General features: G+C 42.5%; 2 protein-coding genes across 3 annotated transcripts in view; both read right to left on the bottom strand.

The window, feature by feature from the left end:
- Nucleotides 1-628: 628 nt before the first annotated feature.
- On the bottom strand, nt 629-16622 carry ddhd1a (DDHD domain containing 1a). 2 transcript variants are annotated; one of them, XM_088313732.1, is made up of 14 exons: nt 15622-16622; nt 13093-13272; nt 11000-11101; nt 8433-8561; nt 7419-7566; nt 6524-6633; nt 6323-6429; nt 5408-5670; nt 4364-4439; nt 4137-4286; nt 2836-2900; nt 1633-1805; nt 1340-1540; nt 629-1166 (listed from the first exon to the last, which is right to left on the bottom strand). In XM_088313732.1, exons 1-14 carry the CDS (start codon nt 16313-16315, stop codon nt 979-981), a joined length of 2586 nt encoding a protein of 861 aa, XP_088169858.1. In that variant the 5' UTR covers nt 16316-16622; the 3' UTR covers nt 629-978. The 2 variants fall into 2 exon arrangements, with proteins under 2 accessions (XP_088169858.1, XP_088169867.1); XM_088313741.1 differs by lacking the exon at nt 11000-11101 and having other exon boundaries at nt 15622-16621.
- LOC148342997 (uncharacterized) overlaps nt 16608-21249 on the bottom strand; it is an 85677-nt gene continuing 81035 nt past the window's right edge. Inside the window, exons 5-7 of the mRNA XM_088307272.1 lie at nt 18680-18770; nt 17636-17683; nt 16608-16759 (exon numbers count right to left, since the gene is read on the bottom strand). Of these exons, the coding sequence (XP_088163398.1) occupies nt 16608-16759; nt 17636-17683; nt 18680-18770 (291 nt within the window). The remainder of the gene's footprint in view (nt 16760-17635; nt 17684-18679; nt 18771-21249) is intronic.

Here is a 21249-nt window from a genome sequence, read left to right as displayed (position 1 = left end):
AGTGGTGGTTGGTCAAGGCCTTCAAGGCCTTCTCTGCTGGCCTAACATAATCAAGAAATCATGATCATATTCTTGACATTGATGTCATATTATATACTAGTGTTGAATTTTTAGGTTAGAGGTTTTTATCCAATCAGAATTCAGCTATGTCGTGTTGCCAGGCAGATTTCATAATACCAGCAGTATTACTATTCGTCCGAGGAAGGACTTCACATTTCACCTACGTGTGAAATGTACAGCCCGTCCGTCACTGACCAGTATCAAGTGTCTGATCTTCAAAGGCAATTAGTTTAATGCCGTTGAATTTTAAAGTGGAGAATGTAAAACTGTAATAAAAATCATTGCAAATTGAAATTTGCAATCAAGGAAAAATCTTTGCTTATTACTGTTTGACCATTGACGACGTTTCACATTATGTTAGCATTAAGCATTAGCATTCAGGTTTTAGACTCAATTTTCTGGTTTAGGGGAACATTTTGGTGTTTGAACGTATAACGTTGTTGTATGGTTGTACAGTAAACTACAAGTGGGAGCGAGCATGCTAATCTCTTAGTTGGATGGAGTCTTCATTTCATTTTTTTCAAAGTGACATTATACGACACTCTCACAGTTCTTGATATTTAGGAATACTTCAAAAGTTAACATTGTTTGCTAGGTGTGAGGGTGGTAAAACAAAAAAAAATGTTTTAATAAATTTTTAATGCTAAAGCCCAAATTCTCACCAATCGGGTGTGTTTGGAATGTACCCCATGCAATAAAGGTGCATAGTGTGCGGTTTACTATGTTGAGAAAACATTTTTTGGTCCACTTTGGATGTTCCACTGTACTGGAATGAAACTAATTTACGTTGGCTTATAACTTGTAGTTCACAGAACTGGATCATAACAAAAGTATCTGTGCATAAAAAAGAAAATATATTTTTTGAATCTAAGAATGAACCAAAAAAAAAGGAGGGGGGGGGTTAAGGGGAATGTGTGTTCAGTCAGGTTCGGGGGTGTGTCCTCCCGGGTCGGAGGGTGTCTTCCTCGGCTGGTAAATGAAAGTGAGAAGGAAGAGGGCGATGTCATGCGAGCACCAGTAGCCTGTGTGCGACGTCACAGCTGACCAGTAGCGACTTTCTACCAGGCCCTCGCGTAGCTCAAAGTCAATGCGACGCTCCAGCTCCACTGACGACACACAAAAAAAAAAAATTAATAAAAAACACACTTTTGTTGAGATCTGCTGATGTTAAGGTGTGCACATCGTCAATATTAATTCGATATCAATTCACTGTTTTTTGTTTTTTTTGAAGCAACTAAATTCAGGAATTTTCTTATGAAGGTTCTGGGAGGTGACTCACATGAAACGTCCGGGGTGGGCGAGGTGGGCCGGGCCATGGTGGAGAGGCCGTACGCCGACTGGCTCTCGGTGCGCTTCTGCTGCTCGTCCTCCTCGGTGTTGGACCCGCCCTCCAATCCCACGGAGACCGAGGGTTGGCTGTTAGAGCGCGAGAATCGGGAGAAGAGGATACCACCGATGCCCTTCCCGATGCTCGCCGCTCCTACAGAGGAAAGGAGAGAAAGGGGGAAAACTCAGCTTTGGTGTTTTATATTCAGGATAGCAGTGGATGACAAGGCTCTGCGATCATCTTACCCAGGATGCTGGCCTTGCCCAAGTTGGTGATGGACTCTCCGTAGTGTCTGCGGGGGAGGACTGGAGAAGTGCTCGGACTGGGGATGCTCTCCGTGTCGGACGTCGGCTCCTTAGTCAAGTTGAGGAAAGTGGGCCGCACCTCGTCGTAGGGTGCAGGGTTGATGGCGCTGCACCTGCAAAGGATTTCTCAAAAATAAGATAAAAAGTCTACACACACCAGTTCAAATGGACGTTTTTTGAAATTTAAAACAATTACAAAACTTTTTCCACCATAAAAAAATTCTGATTTAACATTCATTCAGGTTAAAGAACCGCTGATTAACCCCAAATGAAGTTCAGATGTTCTAGTAGGCTTTTTTTGAACACTTTTTCTTTCTAGGAGAAGCCTGGAGGTTTTGTGCTAACCGCTATTTGGAATTATTCATAATTCCTTCCTCCTGGACGAAGACCCCAGTTCCAGCTGAAGAAAACATACTTCTGGAATTATGGCCAAAAAGTTTAACCTAGGTGTCATTTCCCTTCATATGAGATTTTTTTTCTTTCTTTTTAAGCTAAGCCTTTTTTTGCCACCCTAGCCCAGATATATGAAGAAGAGTGGACATAGTTGTCAGATGTACTGAGTACTTGGCAGAAATTCCTGCACGTCCTATAATGTTGCTGTCGGCAGCCCCCGTGACCAGTTTATTTCTCATCTTAATGTCAGTCATGCCATATTTTCTGCACTTGATGATGACTGTCGTGACTGTGTCCATCCTATATTCAATATATGCTATGGAAATTCTTTCTTGCCTCTTCCCTGACTGACAACTTCAAACAATGAGATGTCTCTGATGCTCTGGTGTGACTACAAAAATGAATGCTAAAGCATACGAGAACATCTGAATGTTATTTGTCCTAATTAATTTGAATGTGATTAATTCTGTCTGCACAATCTGTCACTATTATAACAGGTTGTGCAAACACTTCCAACCACATTATCTCTGTTATTTATTATTCTTTCCCCATTTTAAAAGATCAAATTTTTCAGCTGAGTTGTACAAGTAGTAGGTCATGCTTCTGGTGGGAAAAGTTTTGAAATGACTTATGGCTGTCTCATTTTTTATTTCTTTAAACTATAAACCCAGACATTTACACAGGGGGGTGTAGACTTTTTATATTGAGTGGACATGGATTTATTGCATATTATCGGCACCCAAATCTTACCAATGTATCTGCACTGGTGCAACATTGTTGTAGTGTTTGAGGATGAGAGGCTCCAGTCTGTAGGCCTAAAAAAAAAGAGCAGAAGAGTTAATAACACACAAAAGATATTCTGGAAGTATTTATTTTTTTTTGTTAAATATTTTCCCATTACTTTTTAATATTGTAGTTGTAATTTTTCGGTACCAGTTTTGAACTTTTATTTTGCATCTAAGATTTCCTAATTTTGTATACTTTGTAATGTTTTTGGTTTATTTTTGTATATATTTAAATTTGAGTTATCTTGTCTAACATCCATCCATCCATCATCCGCCGCTTATCGGGTCGGGTCGCGGGGGCAGCAGCTTCAGCAGGGAAGCCCAGACTTCCCGCTCCCCAGCCACATCTTCCAGCTCTGCCGGAGGGATGCCCAGGCGTTCCCAGGCCAGCCGGGAGACGTAGTCTCTCCAGCGTGTCCTGGGTCGTCCTCTGGGCCTCCTGCCGGTGGGACATGCCCGGAACACCTCACCAGGGAGGCGTCCAGGAGGCATCCTAAACAGATGCCCGAGCCACCTCATCTGGCTCCTCTCTACGTGGAGGAGCAGCGGCTCGACACCGAGTCCCTCCCGGATGGCCGAGCTTCTCACCCTGTCTCTAAGGGAGAGCCCAGACACCCTGCGGAGGAAACTCATTTCGGCCGCTTGTATCCGAGATCTTGTTCTTTCGGTCGCGACCCACAGCTCGTGACCATAGGTGAGGGTAGGAACGAAGATCGACCGGTAAAACGAGAGCTTCGCCTTGTGGCTCAGCTCCCTCTTCACCACGACAGACCAATACAGCGTCCGCATCACAGCGGAGGCTGCACCGATCCGCCTGTCGATCTCTCGCTCCATCCTCCCCTCACTCGTAAACAAGACCCCAAGATACTTAAACTCCTCCACTTGGGGCAGGATCTCCTCCCCGACCTGGAGAGGGCACTCCACCCTTTTCTGACTGAGAACCATGGTTTCAGATTTGGAGGAGCTGATCTTCATCCCAAACGCTTCACACTCGACTGCGAACCGCTCCAATGAGAGTTGTCTAACATTGCGTGATATTTGTCAGAAAAGTTTTGTTTCTCATATTTCTCTCCTGATAGCTTTTCAATATTTGTGTTTTTGCCCTTTTAAAAGCCGCGTCTATGTACTGCAAGACTACATCCATGTGTGACGAGAGTATATATGAACAGAGTTATTAATAGCTAACTAACTACCTACTTTGTGTTTCTTTCATTCCCTATTTGAGGGAGGCATTAATTTCCCAAACAGGTATTTGGGGCAACTGACCACAGGGTCCGTCGGATGGAAGACGTTAAAAAGGCGGCTGCAGATGGATGTCGGAAGGATGTGGTCCTGGTGACAACTGGTGCCAGGCCGAATGCCCCTGAGTGCCAGGAAGACCGCCAGAGGAGAACCCATGCAGAAGAAATTTTCCACCTGAAGTATTATGAAAAAGTGCTGTAACTTAATCAACAGTTGCCCTTTGCGCTGCATCAGCGCTGACATGAACAAACCTTAAATATGAGTGCTGGAGGTGCTGATGGTTTGGAGGCTTCCAGTGTTAAAAGTTGATTCTCCAGCTCTCGTAATCTGGAAACGGATATAAAATACAGTGACTTGCTGAGTTACATGGAGGTTGTTATTACACAGAGTGGACAGGTGGTGGTGCAGGTGAACCACAATGGACTTTGCAACGCAGTAAGCACAAGGTCGAGATTGAGATTTGAGACACATTTTCATCGCTAATAACTAATATTTTATAGATTTTTCAAATACTTTCTTTTTTATCACAAATTACTAACATGTAAATGTATTTAGCAAATATTTTTAGATTTATTGAGTATAAAACATATTGCTAAGTTATTGTATTTTAACTGACTGCTTTCACTGTTAGTGAATTATTGCTACTTTGTGTTTTACTCTGTGTAACGCGCTTTGATACAGCTGAAACTGTTTTGAAATGCGCTATACAAATCGTTTTATTGTATTTTAATATTTTTGCATTTGTTATGTCAATGTATTTTTTGTCCAATATTTGTAGAAGCCCCCTGTTTTTAATTGCGATATTTTTCCAAATATTTGTTTTTCCTTGCAATTTTGTTTTTCTAATTGTGTGTATGCTATAAATTTTCCATCCAATATTTTTTTGTCAATTCCTTTCAGGTCTATTTTTGCATAGTATCCTGTATAAGTTTCTAGAATTTCAGACTTTTTTCTGTTGTAATCCAAGTATTTTTGAAAATATAAACACAGGAAGGCCGGAGACGGATTCTGACCCACTGCCTTTTTTTAATTAATCTGACGATTATTCGGGATTTCATTCTCTAAAAATATGAGCATCAGCTTCAGGCTAAAATTAATCCATATCAGTTGGGCTCTAGTTCTTATTATATATTTTAGTTAGTGATTAATGGTAATTTATTTGAGGACACTGATTTCTCATCATCATGTAACCGAAACAGAACAGGCCCGCCGGCCACTCTTGTGGTCCTTGGGGGCAACCTGGGCATCACATTGGTGACCCCTGCCTTAGCGTTTGAACTAGCTGCGAGTCAGACCTGTTCCTGGTGTAGCGCAGTTGCTCCAGCAGATGCCTCTCCTCGTACGACGTCCAGTGCTTGTGCAGCTCCTCCTCCACGGCGTGGTGCTCCTGAAGGCAGAAGCGGACGGGGTCCCAGCCCGTCATGATATCGTACGTGATCACGCAGCCCAGCGAGTGCGACACGATGGACACTTTGCCTCCACCTTCCTCAAAGTCGGGGTTGCGCGAGCAAAACAGGCTGTATAGTCTGTTTAGCTCTTGTGTCAGTCCCTTAGTGATCTGAATGGAAAGGAAGAAACAAGTCACATGACTTTTCTTCACATGGAAGGAGTGCAACCCACGCAACTAGTATTTCCCTGGCTTTTTTACTGCTCGGGCGCCTCGCACGCACCTCCTTGCTCTAATTGCAAGCAGGTGCTGGAGTTTTAGTTGTGTCACATGGAATAAGTTACGAAATATGCCGGGTTCTCACTTCACCACTTGCCAGCCCTGCACACACCCTCTTGCAAAAAGCTGCGCTGAATAAATGATTTGATTGGCTCGAGTGGTGTCATGGGAGAGGAGTTACAATTCATGCAATTTTTTAAGGCTTCTACCCTCATCACATGCCCAACTAGAATATACCCATTTGCTCTCCTCATATAAAACTGCACCGAATAAACTACTTGATTATATAAAATGTATTAAAAAAAACTATTTCATTGACCAGAGTGGCCTCGCATAGGTGGAGTTACAAATTGCAATGGTTACAAAAAACCCGTTTGGTCTGAGCATTTTCTTGATTTCTTTCTTCACTGCTTGCCCGCCTCGCACACACCTACTTGTTAAATGCTTGCTATGAAACAATGACTTAATTGGTTGAGTCCTTTCATCTGGGAGGAGTTACAACATCTGGAATGGGTCAATAAGTAGCGACGTGACTTTCACTCACCTCATCTCGGTAAAGAGGACTGTTGTAGTACATGATGTCCATGGCACTGCTGTTGAGAAGGTCTCGCAGGCCTCTCAACTTGTCTGGCGTAATAGAGTCCACTGTATCTATAAAGAGACACCCCGCAGAGTAGAAGTAAGTTATGCACTCAGTATGGCGAGTTTAATGTTACCCTTCTAAATGCACAATGGAAAGACAAACCTCCATCCAAGGACAGTTTGGAGCGCCACTCTACAGGAAGGAATTCCACATGCTCATCGTTGTGCTCCGAAAAGTGCTTCTCCTCCATTTTCCTCACACCTTCCCTCAACCTGTAAAACGCCAGATGGGATGGAGGGGGGTCACAGAAAAGAGTGTGTTTTACTTTGGAGGTTTGGCTGGTTGGAAAAAAAAGCAGGAAGTGGTTTGACGTGCCACGTTGCCGTTTCCTCTTTGCTGAGGATGGTCTTTGGAGACCGTAATCCTGATGTAGCCACGGGTAAGGCTTAAGATGCTCGGCGGCTCGACTTGGTCTACTTTACCTGCTTAGCCGGGCTAAGCCTCAAGCGACGGACTGACTATCTTTGTGACAAAGAGACACTCATGTTTTGATTTGGCTAAAGTAGGGTCTTCTATAGATCTGGAGCAGAAATGATTCCAAGGATTTTTTAATTGGGCCGCAGGCTCATGATTCATGTTTCCGTCTAATATATAAACACCTGTTGTGTTTCTTAATTATGTATTTATACATTGTGTTAATACATGTTCTATTTTTATATTGGATTACAAATTGGAACCTAACTACCAAATATGAATTGGACCAAATTGGAACCAAATGTATCGAAATAGAAACCAAATATGCATCCAAAATGGAACCAAATTTGCATCTTGACCTTTTTTTATATTGGAATTCTGCGTTTGATCTTCAAGAGGAGAAATGTCAGTGCGTGAAAATGAACACCCCTATCCCATAATGCTTTCTGATGACTGTTACGGCTCCGATAGAGAAATATTGCCAAGTTGACTTCGTCCTCCCCCCACCTCAGAATACTGACACAGAAAAAAGGCAGAAAAGTGTCTGCTTTACACAAAGAGCAAAAAGTGGCCTAAAACTCACATTCCCGTGTTTTTGATAATGCGCCCCTGGTCCATCTTCTGCCCGATCCCATGAACCACAAAGACAATGTGTGTGGTCCGTGGGGGTCTGTCCTCCGGAGAGGCCTCCTCCACGTAACCGCGATGTAGCCGAGTTCCGCTACTGGAGGCTGAGAGAGAGAATACGTTAGGGTTGGGGAGGTGCGGTTTCACACTATACATTGTTATGTTGTGACTGTGAACCTGTTTTTTATGAGCAGTTCATAGAGTGGAGCAGAGAGTGAGTCTATATTTAGATCTAAAGTCTAGTGCTATGAACAAGGTGATAGAAAGCAGTGCAAATTTCTGTAGGGTTGCAGTTGGAAGGATTTCAAGGAGTTTAAGGACTCAGATTACATCGCCAAATAAACCAAGACATCATATGTAAGGAAACTAGTTTCCGAGACAATACCACAATTAATTTAGAGTAACTACATATTTAACAGGTAAACTTACAATTGATCTGAATGCAAACTATAAAAGAATTTGCCATCAGTAAAGAACATTTGATTCTTGCAATCAACCAACATGTCCGAGAAGTCAAACGAGAAGTACAAACAGAAACAAACTTTAGTAAATGTAATGTTTCGAGTCATGGCAGATTTTTGTGTCAATGTGTTTTATTTAGATACACTTAGAATGAATGAGCCATGATTCACAGTATGTAAAATGACGCTGGCCGACGGTGACAACTGAACACTCTGATTGGCTGTTATCTAGCAATGGCAAAGAAATTGCATTACCTTATAAATTAAGCTCAGCAAAACTTGTTCCTGCCTATATTATGAGAGCGTTGGGCAAGGTTGTGCATATGTGTGCATTTCATTTAATAAAACCCTGACTGTGGATGGTATAATAAACAATGCTTTTCCACAACAGCAGGTGTCACGAGAATGCGAATAATGTCTGCTCACTTATGGCCACCCCCCCAGTGAGGTGTTGCGTTACACTGGCCAACCCACTTCAAATTTTGCAGCCAACGCCCTTGGTGACAGACCTTTGGAGAAGCCCAGTTTCTGCGTCACAGTGCGAGCGATTTTAGATGTGGTCGCGTCACTGTAGAGGTAGACCTCGTCCACGCTGTGCCAGTCCACGTGGGTCCGACTCAGCTTCATGCTGTGGATGGCTGCATAATCGGGGGAGTGAGAGAGAGAAAGGTGAAGGCATATTAAGAAGGGTATGGACATGGATAATTCGGTAAAGACACGGGTGAATACAAGACAGGTAAAACCAACGTAAGAGTTGTGATTGTGTTGACAGACTGTCCAACGCAATCTGCGGGACTGATTTGCATTTTGGAAGGAAATTAAGTGCAGGAGAGTCACTTCTTGCTTTTCCGTCCGGCTAATACAAGGAGTCTATTCTAGAGCTAGTAAGAGCCACACCAAAGGGATAGACAAAACTGGTCGACTGTCGCTGTACGATAAGCCCTTTGGATGTTCTGAACAGCAGCAGAGAGATCATTGAAATGAGATTGATGGGAGACTTTGGCGGTCGTCCAGTGTTTCCCTTGGACAGCACTAAAACAATTTGGGGAATGAAGGCCATAAGAACATGCTGAAGGACATGTGTGTGTGTGTGGGGGGGGGGGGCCTGGTAATGCAGTCGTCTTGACGACAACCGACAATTTCATACAAAGCAAAACTGAGCTAGAAAGCAGATTTGCAATTTTGTTTTATCACAAAAGATGAGTAATGGTCTACACTTTGGTTGATTCATAATTTCTTGACACAATCCTGGCTAAACGATGTCCACTATTACTACACTTTACATCCACCGCAGCAATTTTGCTGCTGGCAAAAAGAAGACCATCTAGACGGCAGCGATGGGAACTTTAATTACATCCATACAACAATACAGTGGAAACAGCAGTTCAGAACATCCAGAGAGCAGCACTGGGATGGAACCAGCGGAGTAGAAGCTAAAGCATGTTGGAAGCCTTTGTCATAATGTCCAGAAGAAGAATACACAATGGCGTGGCGTCATCTACGAAATGCTTAAGCTTGGCGGGGAGCGCCGTAATGTAAAGTTTAAAACCAGCAAAAGAAGAAACCATGCAAGAACAATAACACAACATTCTTCGACCTCTCAGGAACTAGTTTGGATTACTTTTAACACAGTCTTTGCCTGATAAATCTTGAACTCATGAAAGAAAACAGAAAATTGGTGAAATACAAAATACAGGCTGTAAGGGGAGATGAATGCAGTCCCGCATCACTGTAAAGCGGAAGGAAATCACAAGCCCTGAATGAAAATTACATTCAGCTTCCTCAGTCGGATGCTGACTTGACATGCGAGGCAAATGATGATATCATCAGCAAAGAGGCAGCTTGCGAGAGGGTTGTGCACTTCCAGTTTTACGGTGAAAGACTTTGCATTGTGAAAGGGAGGGGGAAGACAAAGTGCTCCCGGGACTGGCAAGCAATCATGAATCATTAAACTCAAGTTTTTCTTTTTTTAAATGTTATGCTATCATGTCTTGGTGCACGGGAAAGTGGTGGGGTAACAGGAACAGGGGTCAAAAAGCACCACATTTGTAGCACTAACATTCATATTCTCTCGGAATTATAAAGGCAAATAAGTCATGGGCGAAGTTGCAGGACCATGATTGAGAGGAAGTCGTTTGCAGAAGCCAAAGTAGATTCCAACCTGATATTCTCTGAGGGTGAATACCAGCAAGGCTGTCACGGTAATGTCTCGAAATAGGAGATTACAATTTTATGCCAGTCGAGATTATGTCGGCAGTGAGAGACTGTCTACCGAGTCTATGAGTCCCAGCCTCACCTACTGTTTGGCGAGACCAAAAGGGCAACCAACAGGCTGAGCAACACATTTGAGGACTCTGTAGTTAAAGGCCACAATGGCTCCACTGTTGGGTTTATCTCAAGTATTTGGCTTTCAACCACTGGCTTTGTTCATCACTTTTAGAGGGTAAGATAGTGACAGTAATTTATGTAAGTGTGTGTTCTACAAGTTCTGTTCCATGGAAGCACGTACATTGCAAGTGTGTGTCATAGTACAAGTCAGGTTCTATGTAAACTTAAGCATCGATTAGCGTGTGTTTTACTGGGTTATACGTGTCTGTCATGATCCAAACCTCTTATGTCCAAATTTGGTTAGTTTAGGGGTTTGGCATTTTGACCATTTTTGACCAATAAAAAGCGTTGAATAGATTACTCTCTGATGAGGCCATGTTAATGGCTTACAAACATGCCTTTCAAATTCTATAAGCGTGTATTCCACACATCATGTTCCATCCAAGTACATTACATGTTATGTGGAGCAGGGACTCGCGATTCACAATCAAAACTCGGAAAGCGACAGAAAGAGCAGCAGCACCAATCTCTAGGTCACAGCACACAAGGGGAAGTTCTAGCAACGAGTCCCAATTTCACCTACAAAGGATCTAAAGAACAAATCATTTCAAATAAAAGTGAGTCTAGCGCCAGAGAGATCAGGGCTCTACAAGGGGTTGAGAGGATAGAAGTTGAAGCTAGTGGGTTAGGGTAAAGAGACTGGGAAAAAATATATTCATTTATTTATTTATTCATTTTAATACAGTACCTTGGCAGCGTTTGCGCTTGTGACGTGTTGTTCTAGCACTCGTCTGATAGCCGCTCCATTTGAACAGAAAGGGGAGGTAGAAAGGGGGCAGGTGGGAGAGGACTAACAACCAAGAGAGAGTGAGTGATGGCCATTGACAACGCCTACCCCGGTCATTGTTGTTGAAAAAGTCGGTCGAGTGGCGCTGCTATCAGATTACCGTTACGGCCATGATACAACGCGTTAGAACTGTTGCCTGCCTCAAAGCCTCTCGGTCTGATATGCATCGCTGCTCGACAAATGCCAGAGATGACCGGGGTAGTGACTGTAGAAAATGAGGTTAATACTTTGGCATTTACTGTATCTTAGCACCACATCATAAGAGTAAAACACAAGTGTGGGGTTATTGTATAATGGTACCTTGACTAGACAGCTCACAATTTTTCAAGTGTGTGTTTTGTGTTGTGCGCCCAATATTCAGGTACAAACACGTTTCACATACACCGGCGCTTGTGTGAAAAGAAAAAAATGGACTTTAATGGAGAGCCACAGTCGCCGATGCGGCTTCAATCATTTATGAAACCGAATAACCAGTCAAACACACAATTAGAGAATGAAAACACGAGAAGTTAACATGCAACTGACTACCAAAGCCAACTTCTGCTCCTGATGTCACTCATTCAGCCATACTCCTTAAAGCGACACAGATACGACAGTACACACAGTAATATGACTTTATGACACCAGTTGATTTCTTTAAATTCTTTTTTGTTGCGTTATAATGTGGTATAGTGACAATCCATTGTTTGTGGGCTATGCGCAATGAACCTTGCCAGAAGTGGTGAGAATCTCTAAGTATTTGAATCGTTCCTAAAAGTCTTTGAATCGTTCCTAAAAGCTCCATCCTAAGCTGTTACCGCCTTTAAATACTACAAGTTGTTGCTAAATGACTAACGCAATCTAAATGAGGCTCCTGAACTTACTGGGTGGAACTGTACAATAATATTTAACTTTACTACAAAGAAAGTGACAAAAATTTTATTTAACTTTGCTAAAAACATGGAATTTTGAAGTTAATTTAAATGAATCTCAATGGGGAAAATGAATTTGAGAAACGAGCAAATTAAGCAATGATTTAAACTCTTAAGTCAGGGTACCACTGTACTGTGTTAAAGGGGCACAGATACATAAATAAGCACTGTTATCATACTTTGCAGAAATGCATTCAGGCATTGAGGTCTATGGAAACTGAAAGGCGCTATCTGCGTTTGACTTTTTAAAAGGCCTAACCCAGCATTTGTTAGTCAAATCAGCAGGTTTTGAATATTAGACGCGACTAAATCATCGATTCCGGTGCAAAGTCGGCTGCCTGATTTGTGTAAACGTCAGCGGCGTTTTTCCTTGGCCGAGGTGAAAAGGCTGACAAGGAGACAGAGCGGGAGACTTGCTCAATACACGAGAAATTACCGTAGCCATCAGGGGGAGTCATTTGTCTGTCGAGGCCATTAAATGGTTGATGGGGTATGTGAAGGTACCCAAAATTGAAGATAACCATGAGGTCACATTGATATGCAGGGGATAAAACTGCTGCCGGGCTTACCAAGAATGAGTTTTGTTTTGTTTTGTTTTTTTGCATCAAGTAAGAAGACTCCAATGTCACTCGGGCATTAATGTACTGTGACTGCTATTTAATCATTTCAAAACTGCACAGCACAGCCAGACCCTTCCCTATGTCACAGTAGGTTTAATTTCCTATTCTGTGGTTATCATCACCAAAACGTTGTTTAGTGTTAAAATATGTTAACCACTGTTTGACAAAACTCAAAGCAAAACTACATTTCTTTGAAGATGCCAAACAATATTAATAGACAATAACTATATTCTTGTTTGCAAATTTCTCGGGTTATATTCATGCCAGTTATTAGCCGTTACACTAACAATAGCATCTGCCTGATAAAATTAATTAGACCGAATTACTACTAACAAACTTAACCAATGCCACAATTTTCCTCATTGCCAGCAGAGGCACCGACGAAGCTAAAGAACAACCCGAAGACAGCAAAACGCACAGGTTCCACCGTACTTGAGTTATGAAGTATACAGTAACGCCTCACCATCTTTCCCATCGACGGTCCTGACAACCATGTCGCTGGCGTCAAAGGTATCCTGCGTCTGCTGCCCGTGAAAGTGGCTGAGGTGCTCGCATTCGATAAGGTCGCTCTCGTCTTCCTCTAGGGGCAGCCATGTGCCGTCGATGAACCACTGGCCTCGCAGCACCGGAATGTGGTCTTGCTCTGCGGAAGAAAAAAAAAATCAAAAAAACAAGATGCTAGATTTCGTCCCTGGTGATGGCTCGGCTTCTATTCTTGTTTTTGAGGCATTTTCCTTTCAATGTTATCTTCAGAAAAGTGTAACATGTGCTTAGTCGGTTTCAGGTCATATGACTGACTTGGCTGTTGGATAACAATCTACTAAAAAAAAAAAAAATGCTTTTGCAGTATGCTTTGGATCACTGTGAAGTGCAAGCCAATGAGTTCTGAAGCATTTGGCAGAATAGGAGAAGATAGTATTGCTCGAAGCTTTTTAAAATTCAGCCTGCTGCGTTTCAGCTCTCTCATCACTAAGAAATACAAGAGAACCAGTTCCGCTAGCAGCCATAAATGCCCATCTGGCCACGGAACAGCTGGTCATCACTTTTTGTCCCTTAAAAAGTGCAACCTGCAAGCTGTTGTCATTCCTCACCTGAGTTGGATGCAAACAACCTCAAATTAAAGATGAAAGTATCATTATTGTTTCATTTCAAATCCATAGTGGTTTTTTTCGAACCAAAAAGGTGAAATTTGTGTTCACTCCGAATATTTATGGAACTAATTGAAAATCTTAAAAATCAAATTGTTTGTTAGCATGTCAGTTTTAGATCAACTCTTGTTTGAAATTAAATGGTATGGCGTAAATGTGTATGAACATGCCTTTGTAGTCTCGCTACACAGGTTGCCAACGTGTTGTATGTTCGGACGAGCATTACTAGATTCTTGATCGTCTTTGCATAGTGTACAGCATTGGCATACCAACTGCTAGCATGACAGTATTTAATGCATTTTGATTTGAAGAAGAATATGAATACAAGGCAAAATGAAAAAGCGTGAATTCCATATCACTCGGAATTAGTTTCTTAGCATGAAAAAAAAAATACTGAAATAGCTGTCATCATTTGATCAATTCTCTTGAGCAAGAGTATCAGAAATACAGTGCAAGATGTAAAAAAATAATAATGAATAATCAATTTGCAGTCATGCTTTCTTGAGCAAGGTTGATGTCTTGCAATATTCATCATCATTTGATAGAGGAAATGGGTTACGTCGCTACTTTTCTGCAAATCGTTGATTGTAATTTAACTCAGACAAATCCAGCAGGGCCAAGTCTCAGTGGCTTTTGGAGTTGGGCCAGCTGTGATTAGTCGAGCACATTCATCAGTCTGCTGCTGCGGTGACTAATGACAAAGCTGATCTTAATAATTCAGACGTGCACGAAAGAATATTTAAACGAGCAGAATCACTGTTAATCACGCTCTTTACTAGATGACGAAAGAGACGGATGCAAAAACCCAAACAGGATAGAGTGCAAAGTCATACCGAGACGGGCTGCAGACAGGGAAACATCCTAACGCTGAGAAATATGTGCCGGCTTGTTTGCTAAGGTGTTCAGGCCAGATAAGATAACGCAAGCTCTGCGTTTGTGTCATACTTCATCAGTGCATCGACTCCCCAAATCAATTATCTTCTTGCCTTAAAAGGGACAGGCAGTGGTACGTTGCCATTAATCCATTCCCACCAATAATAAAATCACATATTTTTATGATTTTTAATAAGAGAAATATCACTTTACTGATGATGATGATGATGAATGAATGGACGACCTGTTGTAATTTAGGTTTTATCACAGTGAACCCTAGCTCCGGCCCTAATTGTGATTGAATTGAATCCATAATTGCCCTTAGCAAATATGGTTTGACTGGTGATTAATATTGGTAAAAGTGTAAGAGAAAGTTGAAAATACTGTATGCCCCGCCCCCTTTATTTAGGTTTAGTAACAGTGGTTAAGTTATTTTTACACTTGGCAGTCATAATTTTAATCCAATGAATGAATAACGAGTAACAAAGACAGTTAATTTTTAATTCAATTAGAACATAAAAACAATTTGTCTTCATCAAAGTAGTATTGTTTTTATTTTTTTAAGTTAATTATCAAAATGTATGAGCCCTTTAAAATCATTGTTTAGGTCAAATTCGACAGCAATAAAATATCCATTCTTTTAACTTGAAATTTATTGAAACATTAAAATTATTTTTTTAAGACTGTGGGATCTATTCAATATAAAAACAAATGTCGATTGTTGAAGAGTTAACAAGTTTTTGTCTTGCAGACCCGCTGAGATTGGCCACCTGATGCCCCCCCCCTCAAAAAAAGGGAAAAAAACAGCAGTAATAACAGAGCGAGCGTGAAACAGTCCTGAGAGCTGTCTGCATAAACGCCACATTTGTTCAGATTCCTGTTGTACTTTGAGGGGCAATGATGCAATCTAGAGGCACCCAGAGAGTCCAAGATGTCTGAATGGTTAATGAACAGGTTTAAGGGACACTTACGCTTCCAGTAAACAGGGTAGCATCCTCTTTCTCTGACGTCTACCTCATAGAGTCCCCCCCGAACACAGACGGGCTCCACATGGACGTCAATGCTGTCAAGGTCCCTCTCATCCGTGCTCATGGGCGGCGAGGATGTGTCCAAGGACCCCTGGTCTCCCAGGCCGCCTATTGTCCGGGTTTGCACCGACACTTCTCCGTTCACTCCCTGGACGTCTACCGGGAAGCTCGCCCCACCGGGGTTGAGCTCGCTGTACTTCCGATACATTAACTCGATGTTCAGCGAGTCATGTCCAACGAAGGGCTTCCACGTCTTCTTGTCCTCCTTGTAGAACCAGCGCACCTCCTCCGGACCCAGCTCGGCCACCACCTCGCCGAAGTGGTGCCTGGAGCTGTTGGAGCGCGACCGCTTACGTCTGTCGAACAGCGGGCCCTCGCTGTTGACGTCGCCCACGTAGGGTGAGGCGGCGGGTGGGCAGCCGAGATCCTCGAGGAGCCGGAGCCCGTCCCGGTCGTCCAGTCCGGGCTGGACGGACATCCCGGGCAACACGACTTCGTCCATGGAACTCATGTCTTGACAGCACTCACATCCATCGCTATCGACAGAGTGCCACTTTTTATTATTGTTATTAGCCGCCGTCACCCCCTCCAAGGGACATTTTTTCTCTTTTAAAGACGTAAGGTCACAATTGTTCATAACTATTTGAGCCACTTAGCATCACTCGAGCTAGGCAGCTAACGAGCTAGCCGCGGCTAACGAAGCCGGTAGAAGTCCGAGGCTAGCTTATGAGCGAGGCTTCCTTCCTACGGGTATCTCACTTCAATGCTTCTCTTTGAACGGCTTTCCCCAAGGCGCTTTAATCCAGCATTGCGACCACTTTGCGGGCATGTTACTTTTTACACGTCCTCGCTGAGTTTCGTCTGCTATATTGAACGGTAGTAGTGAGAGACGTTGTGGTCCATTGTGAATGGAGCAGAGTGGTGCGCGTTCACAGCTTGACAGTTGTGACGCATTGACGCAGAAGCGCGCACGTCGAAACCGCACGAACGTCCAGCTTCGTGTTGTGTCCACTAGATGGGGACAAAGACCAAACAATGGCGACGAAGCCGAGTTTTACAACTGCAGTAACACGATTGTTGGCTAGATGTCGACAAAGACCGTTTTAAAATGTTGCTCCAATTCGTTACAATTTTATATCTAATTGTTAGTAACGTTTATAAAAAGCGTAATATAATAAAGTTATATATTTCTTATATGAAAAAAAATTTTTTTAGGGGGGTTTACACATACTAATGATTTTACATTAATAACTGTTAAGGTGGGGTTGAGGGACTGGTGGACAGAGTGGAATACTTTGAGGCCCAGGCAGCTGCCTTTTGAGTAAACAGACATTACCCTGCTGTGTTCTAATTTACTGCAGAGTGGTTATTATAAAGTGTAGACAAGTGCCCGCCCCTCCACAACGCAACACACGTTTTGACCCTAGACAAGCACTTACAAAATAGGCAAGACTTAAACGTCACCTCGCCCAAAATCGGCCCTTATGGTACCAAATTAGTGACTTCATGCTAGCTAAGAAGTGCCTCTCAAAAGCTTTTTGAGTGATCCACGCCGATGGAGCTCGTGACACGTCTACATGGCAACATAATGGAAAATCAGGAATGTTTAACAAAAGAAGAAAACAATCCCAGAACCGTAAAAATCACACTGAAAATTATGTAATGTGTATGCCAGGCCAGTAGGTGGTAATATCATGTCACAGTAACACTTGTTTTGAAAAAGCTCCTTCTCTAATCTGTTGCCATGTAAACAACGGAAATAACCCTTTAGGCTCAATTTAGACAAAACTGTCACATACAGACTAACTACCAAAAAAAAAAAAAGGATGCTCCTAAATCACATTTTAATTGTAATAATGATCCCCTAGAATGTTTTTTTTCTTTTTTTTTTAACTGAAAATATGGAGTAATGGGAAAAGTAAAAAATAGTAACACGGATGTTCTGACTGAGACTCACATTTTGACGTTGGAGCGGTTTTAGCTCTGTTGAGAAACTTGGACGTTGCTGTAAAACATTAGTGGTTAGTCATGTTTTGCAAGCACCTGCATGAGTGGATGAGCAACAAAGTGCCCATTTTCCTTCCAGTAAGTGAGCCAATAGATATTTATAACCAGCTGCTTACCTCTCGCCCCCTCCTCTGCTGTCCTTATAGAGCTCTCCCTTTAAAGAGCACCCTTGTCACTTGTTGCCTTTGTTCTTAGACAAAGACAACTTGCCCTTCATCTGCCCGTAATTGGGCCCTGGACTCTTGGAATGTGCTTGATGTCTCCGCTCCAATAGACAGCAGTTGAAAATGCAACCAAGCGTCTCGACATATATCCTCCTGTTTTGTTCATTGTGTTAAAAAAAAAAAAAAGACAAAAATTGACAAGTTGACCCAATTTGGCAACCAGGCAGCTTGACCACCTCACGTGTACCTGGTCAGCCTAGAAATTAAATGAAATGGCACACCTCAAAATGACAGAAATAAACACAACGCGCTAACATCAGCTTGTCCTGTTGCGCCAGCATTATAGTCCACAATCTCCACTTTACTGCTGTGTGACATTTTCTTGCTGTTGCTGTGTTTTGAATAAATAGAATTCACCTTCAGTGTTCTGTTTCCTCACTGCCCTTAGTCTCCTCTCCAAAAAATATGATGATAAATTTAAATGAACAAGCAAACACGCTTATCCCTTGACACTGCAATTTAATGCATCTCAGTCGCAACCTCGTTCTTTTTGTCGCTGCCCTTAATCTCCTATTGGATAAAATGTATGCAAATGACCCAGCTGCAGTATTACTAATATTTTTTTTTGTCAAATATATTTTTCTAATTTGTCTTCTTACCTGGCGATGTTGTGGAACATGGGCAGCTGGCGTTCCACGCCGACCGGGCTCAATGTTGGTTTCTCCATCCGTTTTTCTTGCGGCCCTCCTCTCAGATAAAACTTGAAATGACTATAAACTAAACACACATGCTAACATGCTTAGCTTTTGACACAGCACTATTTTACTCACTTCCTGCGAAGTAAACACAGGAGACCCTGGTTCCTCTCCACTGTTTTGCTCGTGTGATGCATTCAATGCGCTGTGTGGCTTTTGCAGTTTCCTGTAAAAAAAAAAAAAAAAAGCCGTGTTGCGGAGCACGTTTCAAGGCCAAATGTGTCAGTCGTAGTTACGCCGGGTGATGCTGACCATGCACACATGGCTAACCCTCCTTTTGCTGCATTGTTAGCGAAGGGGAAGCAATTTAGCCCATTGAAATTCTACTCGCAAATTATTTTCAAACGCGAGTTGGCAGCCTACCAAAAAAAGAACACCAACAAAAAGAGCCTGTATTTTTTTTTTTTCATCAATAGAAACTAAATCTTCAACTCTGGCATGCATTAGGGGCGTGTCATGTTCGAAGCGTGTGGGAAATCTCGGCAGATTAGTTGGGAAATTTGTAACAATCAAGTGAAATGTTGGAAGACTTGGGCAACCGCAAATGTGATTTAATGTGTGTTGTGTGTGTGTGTGTGTGTGTGTGTGGGGGTGTGTGTGTGTTTTCTAATTCAGAACCAACGATCTGTTACACAACACAGTCTCCACTTTTCTGCAGCAATCCGTTGCTTCTTCTCGGCATAAATTATGCTACTCAAACGACAAAAAGTAACACGCACCAACATGAGCTTGCCTCGGTTCAGCAATGCACACAACGAAACACACGAACCTGCTTAGCTCTAGATCAGGCGTGGGCAAACTACGGCCCGGGGGCCACATGCGGCCCGTTAAATGTTTTAATCCGGCCCGCCGAACTTGAAAATAATTAAATGAATAAACCTTATTAATGTTTTATTTTCTAAATACTCTGGTTTTTCAAAGACAGATATATTGTTGTAATGCTTTTGTTCACTTTCATTTAAAATTAAATGTATTTTTTTTTTTAATCCGATGAGGTGAGTTTACCAAAACACTCCATCCATCTGCTTCTGGTCCGGCCCCTCTGTCAAATTTTAGAACCCATTGTGGCCAGCCAATCAAAAAGTTTGCCCAGCCCTGCTCTAGAATCTCCCGTATTATACTCCACCTTATCCACTTTGCTACCGTTGCCTATTTTCATGCTGCCGTCACTCTCCTCTCGGATAAATGTTTTTAAGAAATATCAGCAGGCCCTGTTTTTTTTACTGCCATCGGTCTCCTTTTGGATAACATTTCTAAAAGTGACTCAAAAAATAAACCATCTTAGCTCTGACCACTGCAGCATTATGCTGCACAGTCTCCAATTTGCTATAATACCATTTCTCTGCTGCCCTCAATCTCATCCTAGATAACATTTTTGTTGTAAAAACAAAACTAAACAAACAAACATTCTAACATGTTTCACTTTGGACACTACTGCAGTATTATGCTTAGCAGTCTCCATTTTGCTGCCGAACGCCATTTTCTAGCTGCCCTCAGTCTCTTCTTGAATAACATTTGTAAAAACAACCACCAAAAATAAACACACATACAAACATGCTTAGCTCTGGATACTGCAGTAGTATTTGCCAAAGTCTTCACTTTGATGACATGCCCTGTTTTCTTGCTGCCCTCAGTCTCATCACGGATAAAAAAATATGTAGAACACACATGCTATCAAGCTTCGCTTTGGACCCAGCACTATTATACTCAACAGTCTCCACTTTGCTGCAGAAAACCATTTTCTGGCTGCCCTTAGTCTCATCTTGAATAACATTTGTAAAAGTAAGCCAAAAATAAAAAACAAACACGCACACATGATTTGCTTTGGACACCGCAGCGTTATTTACTCCATTGTCTCGACTTTGCTGCAGTGCCCCGTTTTCTCGCTGCCCTTAGTCTCTTCTTGAATAACATTTGTAAAAGTAAGCCAAAAATAATAAAGAAAAACGCACACATGATTCGCTTTGGACACAGCAGCGTTATATACTCCACTGTCTCGACTTTGTTGCAGTGCCCTGTTTTCTCGCTGCCCTTAGTGTTCTCTTTTGGAATTTTGGAAAAACAGCAACAAATAAGGGCCACAGTTCTTTTCATTAATCGCAACTAATCTTCAACCATGCCAACCATTACACGTGTCAAATCCAAGGTGTGCATTAAATCTCAACAAATTAGCTGATAAATTTGGAACAATCAAGTGAAATGTTGGAGGATTTTCGCAACCGCAAACATGTGATTTTGCGTGTGTGTGTTTGTGTGTGCGTTCAAGCAACCTTGTCCAAGCCCTTTAGTGTTGGTCATGACTCATTTACTCCTGAATCCTTCACCTTTCACCCCTCCTTTGCTGCACTCTCCATGATGTAATGTGTGTTTTTCACTACTAGCACATCTCAAAGACCCCCTTGCGCCTCCACCCGTATCTATGTGGGAAGGTAATGGATGAAGCTGCCCCCGTCTGGTCCCTCCATCTCGATAGCCTGAAGCCGTGGTGGGGCAAATGTCTCCGCCTTGCCCTCCCACCCTCTCTTGAATGTCTGGTTCTTAGGTGCCAGCCGCTTGTCGGTCCCGCTTTGCCCCATGGTAACGACCTCCTCCAGGGCAAAGAGACCCATTGTCATGCGATGCCTGATATACACCGGAGCCCCCGG

This window comes from Idiotropiscis lumnitzeri, chromosome 1 (assembly GCF_059441095.1).
Source record: "Idiotropiscis lumnitzeri isolate Australia: NSW breed Sydney's pygmy pipehorse chromosome 1, RoL_Ilum_1.0, whole genome shotgun sequence".
Taxonomy (NCBI): domain Eukaryota; kingdom Metazoa; phylum Chordata; class Actinopteri; order Syngnathiformes; family Syngnathidae; genus Idiotropiscis; species Idiotropiscis lumnitzeri.
The sequence above is the reverse complement of the archived record's forward strand: the minus strand, read 5'-3'. Positions and strand labels throughout refer to the sequence as shown.

Bases quoted from the DNA above. Each gene is read 5' to 3' on its own strand.
- ddhd1a (XM_088313732.1), bottom strand. From the start codon at position 16,315: ATGAACAATTGTGACCTTACGTCTTTAAAAGAGAAAAAATGTCCCTTG. The intron at 13,273-15,621 runs GTAAGTGTCCCT...TTTCTTCCGCAG, and splicing joins CTACCCTGTTTACTGGAAGC to AGCAAGACCACATTCCGGTG. The intron at 5,671-6,322 runs GTGAGTGAAAGT...CTTTCCATTCAG, and splicing joins GTCCTCTTTACCGAGATGAG to ATCACTAAGGGACTGACACA.